At 36.1% G+C, this 12,845-nt stretch overlaps 1 protein-coding gene across 1 annotated transcript in view; it reads left to right on the top strand.

Annotated features, from left to right (window-relative positions):
* Nucleotides 1-12,845, top strand: part of CDC73 (cell division cycle 73) — a 190,011-nt gene that overhangs the window by 21,979 nt on the left and 155,187 nt on the right. Inside the window, exons 3-6 of the mRNA XM_006834180.1 lie at nt 212-281; nt 4,594-4,656; nt 4,745-4,797; nt 6,881-6,969. Of these exons, the coding sequence (XP_006834243.1) occupies nt 212-281; nt 4,594-4,656; nt 4,745-4,797; nt 6,881-6,969 (275 nt within the window). The remainder of the gene's footprint in view (nt 1-211; nt 282-4,593; nt 4,657-4,744; nt 4,798-6,880; nt 6,970-12,845) is intronic.

The following is a 12,845-nucleotide window of genomic DNA, read 5'->3' as shown; positions in this document are numbered from 1 at the left end:
ATTATATTAATAGTTATAATTATATTCCAGGTTATGTTGGAATAAAATTCAGACTCTAGGGGCTTTCAAAAAAGCTCATGGGAAAATGATGTTAAAAGATAGTGTAAAATTTCCAGGAACTTTCTGATGCCCTGTTGTATGGTGTTTATCTTTATTAAGTTTCATATGGTTGTTACTGATTTTCATGTCTATTTTAAACTTTTTGCTTCAGACTGAAAACATTCCTGTGGTTCGAAGACCTGACCGAAAAGATCTCCTTGGATATCTTAATGGTGAAGCATGTGAGTATTTTAAAAATTGTTGTCACTCTTAAATAGATAAGTTTCTTTCTTTCTTTCTTTCTTTTTTTTTAATGAATTGAAAAGCAGCGGGAAGAGAATTGATATTAAAAAAATTAACTCACTTATGTACAACTCTGTTCACTTTTTCTGTTACTGTAAGTGCACTTTGTGTTTACAGCCAGTCATTCCTGCCTTATATATGGGTTCCATCTCTTTTTACTCACTAAAAGACCTTACTTCTGTATATTATTATTTCTTTCTTGCATCATCAGTTTCACTTATTATGTCGTTTCCTTTAAAATACACAAATAAAGTAGTAATATCTCTCATCTTTTAAAAAAAGCAAAAATTGACCCCATATTCATACTCTCTTCTGTTGCATATAGTTTTCGCTATTACTTCAGAGTTCACGGAAAGAGTTGGTGTGGTGTCACTGCTACCTCTTTACTCACTCAAATCTAACATTTATCCTTACCATCTTTCAGAAATCACTCTTGTAAAGTCAGCAACTGATAAAGGATTGTTGTTGTTAAGTGCTGTCAAATCAGTTCTGACTCTGGGGTTTCTGATGATGGGTAATGGGTTTGAACTGCTGACCTTGTGGTGCAGTGCTTTATCCTACAGTGTCACACGTGACATAGGGTTTTGTTGTTGATTAGTGCTGTTGAGTCGGTTCCGACCCATAGCAATCCTATACAGGGTTTCCTAGGAGTGGCTGGTGAATTTGAACTGCTGACCTTCTGGTCAAGTGTTTGTCCTACAGCTCCACACCAGACATAAGGTTACAAATCCTTTATTCTGTTTTGTTAGCAGCATACTTGAGCTCTAAACAGCATTTAATACTACCTTCTGAAAGCCATTCTTCACTTGGAGTTTGGGGCACCAAACTCTCGTGGTTTTCTTCATCCTCACTGTCTAATTCTCAGTCTGTTCTGCTTACTTTCTTTTTTTTTTTTTGCCTGACTTCTAATTCTTGAATTTCTGTAGGACTTGATTCTTTTTCTTTTTCTTTCTCTTTTAATGTTTACTCTTTTGGTGAGTTCCTTTATTTTTATCCTTTAAATACTTCCATATGTTGATGAGTTTCAATTTTCAATTTATCTCCAACACTGACTTCTTCCATGGCAACTTAGCATCATCTCTTGGTTGTTTATTGTTGTTGTTAAGTGCTGTCAAGTCAGTTCCGACCTATTGTGACCCCATACAGGGTTTCCAAGGAATGGCTGGTAAGCTTGAACCACCAACCTTGCATTTCAAACCAACATGCATATTAACTCATAATGCCAGTTGGCATCTGAAATTTAACATGTTCAAAATGGAATGCCAGATTCTCTCCTCTTCTCCCAAACAAAAAACAAAACACCCAAGTCTAGTATACTGCATTCATGTAATTTATTAAGTCAAAAAATCTGGAGAAAACTTTTCTCATATCTCACATCTATTCCAATAACAAGTCCTTTTCTCTACTTTTACAGGTATGACAACATCTGATCTTTATACCTCTACCATATTTCATCTTCCTTTAGACTATTACATAGCCACTTCTCAAGTCTCCACTGTTTTGTGTAGTGCATTTTCCACCTAAAAGTCAGAATGACACTTTATTTGCAATTTCAAATATTTCAAATGTGTAGCCTGCCTGCTCACAGCTATCTTGTGGTTTTCCATTATGCTTAGAATAAAGCAGTTGCTTCCTATATTGGCTGTATATGATCTTTGTTGTTGTTAAGTGTCATTGAGTGGCTTCTGACTAATATAGTGACCTCGTATAGGGATTTCGAGGCGTTGCCTTGTGGTTAGCAGTCCCGTGCTAATCCTACAGTTGTAACACTAGGACTCTTGCATGGTCTTGCTTCTGCCTAAATCTCTTGTGACTTTCTCCCAATCTTCCTTTGATCACAGCAGTCCAGTCTCATCAGTGTTTCAGGTGTTCTAACTTCAGACCCTTTGTGCTTGCTTTTTCTCTCTCTTGAACTCATTTGGTTTTATGCCTGACTTGTTCCATCACAAAGAATTTCTCTGACAACTCTTCAGGAGTACTCGTATGATGCTGTGGGTTAATGTGCTGGAATGCAAAGTCGCTTTGAACCACAAGGTCATTGGTTCAAGCTCACCAGTTGCTCCTCAGAAACCCTATTCAGGGTTGTTACAGGTAGGAACCGACTCATTGGCACTTAACAACAACAACTCTATCTAAAATATAAAATAATACCACTTCTCTACATCCTCCCATCCTATTTCGTTTTGTTGCTTAAATAAGATCTTTTTCTTTGATTTGATGATAGTTAAATATTTGTTTATGTATTTGTGTTTTCCCTGTTAGCGGCTAGACCTCAGTAGACAGAGACTTGTTTTTTTTTGTTTTTTTTTTTTTTGTTGTTTATTGTTGAAGACCGAGCATTTAAAATGGTATTTGGTATATGTTGTTGTTGTTATGTGCCGTGGAGTCAGTTCTGACTCAGTAGTGCTTAAATGAATAAATGAATGATTGTTAATTTGCCATGTTACAGAATACAAATAAATTGATACAGTAGAACTGTTTTCCCTGGGATGGTATTTACTACTTTAAGTCATTAAAGCTGTCCTGTCACATATTTTTCTCCATGGCTTTAAGCAGTAAGATTGATTTGTACATAGAATCTTATGCAAATAGAAAGATTATCATCAGAAGTGTTGTCTTTCTGTGTTAAATCTTCATTCAGTATTCAGTAAGCACTAACTTAGTGCTTATTCTTGCAGGTATTGTGCTGTGTGCTCTACAAAATGCAAAATCTCTGTCTTCAATGTGTTTACTGTTCTAGAAGGTAGACAGATACAGGATTAGAATCTGGGAAGTACTAAAGAGAGAGGGGGACCAGTTGTGCTATGAAGAAGGTTGGAAATTGAGAGGATATGAAAGATTTCCTTTGACTTAAATCAAATTTAATTTTTTTTGAAGCAGTTTTTCCACAACTTTTAAAATCATGAGAGTTGTGTGGTATACTAATTAAAAATAGTAACTTTTGTTTCAGAAGATCTGGTATAGTTTTACAAATCTTTATTTTTAACGTGCCCCACTCCTCATTTATCTACATGGTTAGGTTCTAAAGACCAGGTTGTTATGCAAAATTGGGAATGACTACATCATTACATAATGGCTAAATTACATCCTGTAACTGCCAAACTACTGATAATCATGGCTCAGCCAAGTTGACACATAGCCATCACTGTCATTGTTGTTTTGACTTTGTAGCTCAGTGTTCATTATATATGTAAAATAAGGGATAGTAGATTTTTTGGATAGCAAGGTAGTTGATAAGTGAAGAGTAGGTATGTATGCTGGTAGGACTACAAGGAAACATTATAATATCTTGTTGACTGTAGTGTCAGTTGATTGAACCTCCCATTCAAGTAATTTTTCAGCAGTCATTTATAATTGCACGTTTAACATAGAAATTCCACTTATGGGATTTTTTTATTATATATACTTTGTACAGGTACGTTTGAATCGACATATACAAAATTATTCATTGTGGCATTATTCATAATGGCAAAAGACTTAGAATTGAAATGTCTATCAGTAGAGGAGTAGATATATTTAATTCATACAACAAAATACTTTGTATTTAGTAAAAGATTTAAGAATGTGTTCCACATTCTGATAATGAAAGGATGTTGGAGATATATCATTATGTTAAAAAAATGCAAGGTGCAGAATAGTATCTAGTATGCATGTTTTTGTGGACAAGGGAGGAAAACAAGGGGCTAATAGACTCTTTTGAATCTACGGTAATACTAGAAGGATATACAAGAGACTAACAGTGGTTATGGAGGATGGTGGGAAGTAGGAATTTGAATGGGGACTGGTATATACCTGTTTTTATACTTTCATTATTTTTGAGCCATTCTAAATGATGTAATTAAAATGTAATTTAAAGGTTTTTTACCAATTGTACTGAAAAGTATGTTTAATATGAATGCTAACTTAAGACTTTCCCTCATCTGTATACTTTTATGTATTTAGGTTTAGATGTACTTTTTATGTGTGTGTGTTTGATACTGGAGTGTTTGAATTGACTGGTTAATTTCAGTTAATGAGATCAACTCAATAGTTTGTAAGGTAAATTGTTAAAAATGTGTCCTTTTGTATAGTGTCTAATATAGATTAGTCTTGTAGTTAAGTTATTTTTATGAAACTACTGTAAAGTATATTTTTATTTAAGAAAATCATCATTTGAAACTTAGAAATGTAGCAAACCTTGAGCATTTCACTAATTCATATCTAATGTTTGTGTTTAAGTAATCACTCACATGAATCTTTTTAAATCTTCAGCAACATCTGCAAGTATTGATAGAAGTGCCCCCCTAGAAATAGGTCTACAGCGATCTACTCAAGGTATGTCTTGACATGCGTTTGTATAGAACTTTAAAAAATATGCCAAAGCTATATGTTTACTAACTTTTGTTTTTTTTTTTATAAAAAGTTAAGCGTGCTGCAGATGAAGTTTTAGCAGAAGCAAAGAAACCACGAATTGAGGTAATGGAGTTTTATTTTAAAGGTGATTAATACTGGTACAGGAGTTATATTGGCACTGTACGATAAGCACTGGACCTAACTGAAAGTCTGATAGTTCAAACCTACTAGCTGCTCTGAGGGAGGAAGATGAGTCTTTCTGTTTTTGTAAAGATTTACAGCCTTGGCAACTTTGTACAGGGTCACTATGAATCAGTGGCACTCATTGGGTATAAAGTTACTGAAATTGGAATTGTGTAATAATTAGACTTTTGTGCTTATGTTGTTGTTGTTAAGTACCGTGGAGTCGGTTCCAACGTATAGTGACCCTGCACAGAGTCCTAGGAATATTGTTGAGGGTGATTAGGATGGGGGGTGATAGTGAAAAGAGCAACTAATATGTTGCTTGAGTTATCGTTTTGGCTTTCTTATTTACAAGCCAAGTCATGGACAAATGAATTAATTTTCTTTGTCTTTCATATCCTATGTAAGAGTACAAGGTTTCAGAAAGTTTGGAAAAGTTGCAATATCTTTAAATTATATTTTTGCACAAGCTTTTTGAAGCACACTCCCCCCCCGCCCCTCCCCAATATTATACTAGAGCAGCGGTTGGAGAACTTTTGAAGAAAGGGTCAGTAAGTAAATATTTTAGGCCCCATGCATTTTTTGGTCTCTGTTACAACTTCTCCACACTTTTGTAGTCCCAAGAATTGTTAGGCAATATATAAATGAACAGGTGTACTGTGTTCCCGCAAAACATTGCACACACAGGTAGTGGGCTACATTTGGCCTGTGTGTTGTAGTTTACCTACACTGGGAGTAAGGTGATATGGGCATTTATCTTAAGTTTGAACTTAATATATATAGCTATTTTATTAAACTACATATCATGTTACAGATTTCTTGTAGAATTTTATGTCAAGTGGAATAGTTTTTAATGGTAATTCACATGAAATAGAAGCCACCAAAAAAATGGAATTACCCATAATAAAATTTATTGTTAGTTAATATATTGCATAAAACAGTTGAACCAGCAATATTAATATGCTAGGATCCCAGGAACTTGAAAAATCCACAACAGATAGCTTAATAAAATTATTTTCAGCGCATGTGTTAAAATGTGTTTTTCAGAGATAGCTTTATTACATAGACAGATTTTTATTTCCGCAAGTACATATTGATAGGCCTTACAAGGCTCTGTGCTCAGAGAGATAAACCTGAGGGTAGTAATTTTAATTTTACTAAACTCTAGACTGTGTTTAATTTTAAAATGAGTCGCCTCTAAAGTAACTTGGACAATCTTTGTTAATGCCTTTATTACAAATGTTTAGTACATCTGCTTACATTAATTTCAGCTGATGTGTTCATGTTAAGATTTTTATTACATGATGGACTAATATTAGGGTATTGTTTAGATTCAACATCATTTCTGAATCTCTTGAATATGTTTATGCTTTTTATACAATAGCATATTTTACTAGTGATAGACACTGACTCTGGTCCTGAGTTTTCATATTTGTAGAATGTAGGCATTGAGCTACATCGAGTTGTTAAGTTTTATTTTGCTTTTAAAGAGGAACATAGTTTTCAGACAAAATTACGTATTTTAGATAAAAGTTTAGCTATGAAGATTGAATTCAGATACGATCTTGAAGTGGCTAATGGCCACTTTGCAGTAGACTCTTAATATTGTGATGAAAATGTTTTGAAAACTGTTGAAGTTTAACTTGAAGTGTTTTGATCTTTGTTGAGGAATTTATGACCAATATCAGTTTAGGACCTGAAAAAAAATTGAAATTCAAAATTAAATTCTTGACTGTGATGAGTATTTTTATAAACTTTAGTTATAAACCTTCTGAAGGAGAGAACACTAACTCATAGAAAAAGTGATTGAACAACTTGTTTTCTAAACTTTTAGTTAATTATCTTATGGGAGTTAACATTTTTTTATTGTATCTGTATAACGTGTAAACTAAAAGTAATTTTAAAGCTATCTTAGGATCAGATCTACCTAGAATTTTATATGGTGGAACTTTGGTAAGAAACTGGTTATGTATTTTTTCTTAACAAAAGTTTTAAACATTAAATAATCAGTAATTATTTCCAGGATGAAGAATGCGTTCGTCTTGATAAAGAGAGATTGGCTGCTCGTTTGGAGGGTCACAAAGAAGGAATTGTACAAACAGAACAGATTAGGTAAGATTTTTTAAGTAGAAAGTAGGTAGTTTAGGCATGCCTAAGTCTTACATAGAAAAGGAGAATTCCTGGTGTGATACTGTAAGGATTAGCACTGGATGGCTAATGCACAGTTGGTGGTTCAAATTTAGCCAGTGTTCCTCAGAAACCCTATACAGAATCACTATGAGTTGGAACCGATTCATTGGCATTTAAAAAGAACAACACCCATGTTTGCAATGAACCGTGGTAGCACAATGATTAATGCCTTGGATACTAACTGAAAAGTTAGCGGTTTGAACCCAGCAGCTGCTCTAGGTGAGATTGCAATCTTGGAAACTGTGGGACAGTTCTAGTTTGTCCTGTAGGGTTGCAGTGAGTTTGAATTGACACACAAAAGGCAAAGAGTTTTTTTAATCCATGCTTATATTTTCCTCTTCTGCTTAGTATTAAGTGGCTATACCCTAAATTCAAAAGTATATGATGTGTGGACGTGTTTATTTTAGGGAGGATTAGAAGTCATTGTGCTAATCATGTTTTCTGGAAAATCCTTTTGATATTATTGCCACATGGGTCTTTTTTTAAAAAAATTATTTCATGATATAAGCCACTCATTTTATTATATAATCTCTTAGAGATTTTTGGCAATGGTCAGCAGACATTTTCTGTGAAGTATTACATCTTAAATATATCTGGCTTTGCAGGTCTTTGCTGTACTCAGTTCTGCAGCAGAAGACAAAGGAGCTATAAACAGTACATAAATGAATGGGCATGGCTAAATTTGACCTGTAGCCTTAGTTTTTTGACTTTTTTTGATTTTTAGTGTAATATGAATTATTTTGTAACATTTCTTTGCCACAGTCTCCTGCTTATGGAATTTTTATCTAAATTTAAAAAGTCAGTACAGATTTAAGAAAGCATTTTCGTTGATATACAGTTGATAATACATTAAACTGCACATAGTTAATTATACAAGCTATGAAGCCATCATCAAAGTGAAGACACTGAACATAGCTGTGGCCCCGTAAGTTTTCTGTGCTCTTGTGATGCCTTGCTACCACCTTCCCAACGTCCTCTCCTCCCGAGGCAATCAGCGATCATCTGTTACAGTAGATTAATTTGTTTTTTTCTAGTAAGGTGCTGCCGAGTTGGTTTTTGCTCATCATGGTGGTAGTGTGCCATGGAGTTGGTTCTCACTCATCGTGAGATGAGTGAGATGAGGGTTTCAGAGGGTTTAGATTTTTATGTGAGAGGAAAACCTTGTTTTTCTCCTGTGGTATGGTTTCGCGGGCTCGAATCGTGGGCCTTATGTTTCTCAGTCCAGTGCTTATCAAACAGTTTTAGTACACCTTGGTAAAAAGAGGAGCTTTCTGTTCTGTAAAGATTTGCAGCCTTGGAAACCCTACATAGAGGTTGCTATGAGTTGTAGTCGACTTGATGGCAGTGTATTTATATAGTTTTATTTCTCTGTTTTCTTTTACATAGCATAATTATTTGTGAATCATCCATGATTTTGGGTGTGTTATTAGTTTATTACTTCTTGCTATGAGTATATTAGTTTGTTTACCCAGTCACCTGTTGATGGGCATACAGGTTATAGCTACTTTTTGGCAATTACAAATAAAGCTGCTATGCACTTTTGTGTACAAGTTTTTGGATGGACAGTGTAAGTTTTCATTTAGGAGTGGAATGGTTGAATCACGTGGTGGTGGTGTTACTAAGTACCGTCAAGTAAGTTCCAATCCATAGTGACGCTGTATACGGTTTCCGAAGAGCAGCTGATGAGGTTGAACCATCTACCTTGTGGTTCAAATTAACTTCACAGTACAGTGGATTAACTCACAGGTCCTTACTGGTGTTTCCAAAATCACTGTACCATTTTACATTTCTACCAGCAGTGTGAATTTCTCAACATTTCCTGTCTAGAACTTGGTATGGTCAGTTTTTTCAGTTTTTACCATTTAAAAAGGTGTGTAGTGTTATTTCATTTGATGTGATCATCATTTTATGTACTTATTTGTCATCTTATCTCTTTGGTGAGGTTGGTTTTCCAAATTTTTGCCCATTTTAAAAATTGAGTTTTTTTAAAAAAGTGACATTGGAGAGGAGAGTTTGTTACATACTCTATAAAAGTTCTTACACGGTACATTCTTTGAAATATTTCTTCTATATATGGTTTGTTTTTTCATTCTGCTAACAATATGAGTGCTTTAGGAGGAATAGAATATTCTAAGTTTGATGAAGTCTGTTGGTGTGTTCTTTGTGGATTGTGCTTCTCATGTTGTAGCTAAGAAATATTTGCCCTAAGTAAGGTTAATAGTTTCCTATACTTTCTTGAAGACATTTTAAAGTTTTAGATTTTGTATTTGTAAGTGTGTGATCCATTTTGAGAGTTTTTTTTTAATGCCTTAGGATAATGGTTTGTAGTGTTGTTTTTTCACCTAATACAAGGATTGAAGTTCAGTTTTGTACATATGGATTGCCAGTTGTTCAAGCATGATTGGTCTCCATGGTATTTCAGTTACCAGTGGCATAGCTTCCAGCATCACAGCAGCACACAAGCCACCACAGTACAGCAAAACGATAGATGAATTCCGGTACAACTCAATATCATTGATTGTATTTTTCATGCTATAACTCCATTTTCATGATCCTTAACCAGAATATGACCCACCATTAATATAAACTCAATGCTCCCTTTCTACTCCCCAGCCAAAAGTTTTCTGATTACTCTCAGTAAGCTTTGTGTTCTAGATATATATTTATTTCATATAAGTAAGATTATACTGTATGAGGAGGTTTTAAAAGGTTCATGGAAAAACTGAATGAATATAATGGAATTTTTGCATCAACTTTTTGGAGTCCCCTCATATTTGCCCTTTTGCAACTGACTTATTTTACTCAGCATATTTTCAAGGTTCTTCATTTTGTTGCATGCATTAGAACTTTTTTCTGTTTACCTCTTCATTATACTATGTGTTATGCCATAATTTGCTTATTGTTTCCTCTGTCTTAGATATTTTGCGTGTTTTTTTTCACCTTTTGGGTATTGTGCAAAGTTCTGCAATAAATTTTGGCATACAGATTTGTTTTTACTGTATGACTGGATATTAAAGTTTTTATTTCATCTTTATTTTTGAAAAAGATTTTTACTGTATATGGAATTCTAGGTTGACAACTTTCAGTTTTCCTATTTTCATGCTTCATACTATCCCTTTTCTGATTATCAGTGGATGTTTGTAACTGTTACTCCTTATTCTGAGTTGTGCCCCATCAGCAAATGAAGATTCTAAAAGCTTTACTTGATTTCACAGAATCTGCTCTTTATTTTATAAAATGCACCTTTTTAAAAATCCTATGAGTACTTTAAAATTTTTCTGATCACTTTTTTGAGGATTTTAAGTTTGACATGATTGGAAAGAGTGTTTTTTTTTTTTTTTTTGATTTTTTTTGTCTATTTAGCATCTTCGGGGTATTTTTTAGTTTATAGCTTTCATCAGATTTGGAAATCTGTATATATATATATTTGTTGTTGTTGTGTGTTGTGGAGTTGGTTCCGACTCATAGCAACCCTGTACAGGGTTTCCGAGGCTGTAAATCTTTACGGGAGCAGAAAGCCTCATCCTTTTTCTGTGGAACAGCTGGTAAGTTTCGAACTGCTGATCCTGAGGTTAGCAGCCTGATTTGTAACCGCCACTCTACCAGAGCTCCCTATATATATATATTTTGAAGTTTTTATTGTGAATTGGGTGATAGGTTACATGGGAGAATATCAGCTTTACATTCATTCTGTTGTATTTAGTTTCATTGCAATGATTACAATCTCCTCCATGCATTATCATTCAATAGCATTTGCTTCCATTCCTTCTAGTTTTTTTTTTTTTTGATGTACACCAAGGCATTCAGTAATATACAACCATTTAAACAACCAAAGGGCACACCCTACAAACCTGTCCACTGGCTGTCAGCCCACAGGCCCTTTCCCTCCCTGATTCCAGGGTTTCCAGCTGCTCCATCTCTCCACGTCATCAACTCTGTCTCTATCCCTGGTGTCACTGCTTCTCTGGATAGGGTCCCACACTCCTCTCTTCTCCCTTGTTGGTCCCAGGGTCCTCTGCTACTGGACTGCAAGATCAATCACTCCCCTCCTTTTGTTACAAAACATCTACCTTCGCATTTGCAGTCCTTATAATCAGTCCTGATAGCAATTCCACAAAAGCCTTATCCCTATCTCCTTTCACCAGCGCTGTCCAGACAGGTTGGAAATCACTCAGTGGAGACTCTACCTTCCCCCATATCCTGTGAAACTAGTCTCCCTCTTGAAAGTTTGTAAGCCAGTCGCTTTGTGCGTTGTAATCCCCCATTTTGGGTAGCCAATGTCTAAGTTGCCCATCCTTGTCAACCCTGCGTACTGAGGGGGTGGGAATGATCCTCGCTGTAAAGACTCATTCCCTCTTTTGAGCTACTACATCCATAAATGTAGGTCAAGTTCATCAAATTGTAGCAGATTATTCTTTTATTCCTCTAGTCGAGTTCTGATCATCCGGCCATTGAAGCCAGGTCAAATGGGTGTTATCTACAAGTATGGGTATGCTCTTGCATCTCCCTTTGCTTCATATCAGTTGGGCGCTTCACTCTCTGCTCTGGTCCTCTGTGGCAATGTCCCTGTCCCTGGGTCCAGGATTCTACAGGTCTCACCGTACTGTTGGCCAGCCAGGTCTCAATCGATGTAGACATGAGTCTGTTGAACGTGGTTGGACTTAGCTCATAACTTCAATGATGTTTTTCCCCCACTTGCCCTTATTGGTAGACCCTACATGGTCACCAGCAATACCATATGCCTGCTCCTGCATTCCCCTTGAGTTTCAGTCTTAGAAGGGTGTTTGCCCTGAGGGAAACAACCACTTGCCCTGATGGTTCTTGTAGGAGTCAGTTGGACTGCTGTTATTGTTTTTATTTTTCCTGCTGGTCTTTCTTTCAAGAAGTATCTTCTGTTCTAGCTGCTCCAGGCTGGTCTTCTTGTCCTTTCAATTAGAAATTTCCCACCTCAGAAAATTCTGGATGGGGATCCAGATTCCACCTATGGTCTTAGCAATGCAAAGGCTTCACAGGAAGCCTCCTTCCCTGGGCAAGTTCTAGCCCCAATTTAGGTATTCCAATAGGCTGAAGACAGACTTACAGGCTTTCTATGGTGAAGTTTCTCGCTATTCCTTTCTCCCCCTCAAGTGTCTATTTCACAGTAGCAGGCAAGGGAAACTAAGATTCAAAAGACAGCCAAGCATCTTAATATTATTTCCTCTCTTTTAACCATTCAAACCATGCCTCAATCCCTGTATCCCAGAACCCTGTTATTCCAAGGTTGAGCCTACATCATTGTTTACCTCTGTCCCACTTAGCCCATGCAAACCTGCCTACATAGTCTCCCATTCGCCTTGTTCTTTCATTGCCCTCCCACTTCTAGTGTATTGTCCCCCAGCACCCTTACTTTCTTGTATCTGTTCCTTATCTTTTGCTCCAGCTTCCCCTGCCTCCCCTCATCCCACCCCCTACATACCAGTAGCCAACAAAGAATTTTTTTTTCCCCCTTTTAGTGTGGGTACTTCTGGTTTGGTGCTGTGGGTTAATGCGCTAGACTGCAAAGCTGTTTGAACTGCAAGATTGGCAGTTCAAGCTCACCAGCTGCTCCTTGGAAACCCTGTACAGGGTCGCTGTGGGTCAGAACTGACTCACCTGCACTTCACAACAACTTTTTCTTAAACTTTTACAATAATGGTCCTATGCAATATTTCTCCTTTTGTGACTTACTAATGTCACTCAGCATAATGTCCTCAAGGTTCATCAGTGTTATGTGGTGGCTTGCAGCTTCCTTGCTTGTTATTCTTCAAGGTAGTATAATA

This window comes from Chrysochloris asiatica, unplaced genomic scaffold, assembly GCF_000296735.1.
Source record: "Chrysochloris asiatica unplaced genomic scaffold, ChrAsi1.0 scaffold00009, whole genome shotgun sequence".
Classification (NCBI taxonomy): Eukaryota; Metazoa; Chordata; class Mammalia; order Afrosoricida; family Chrysochloridae; genus Chrysochloris; species Chrysochloris asiatica.
This window is presented reverse-complemented; position numbering and strand designations above follow the sequence as displayed.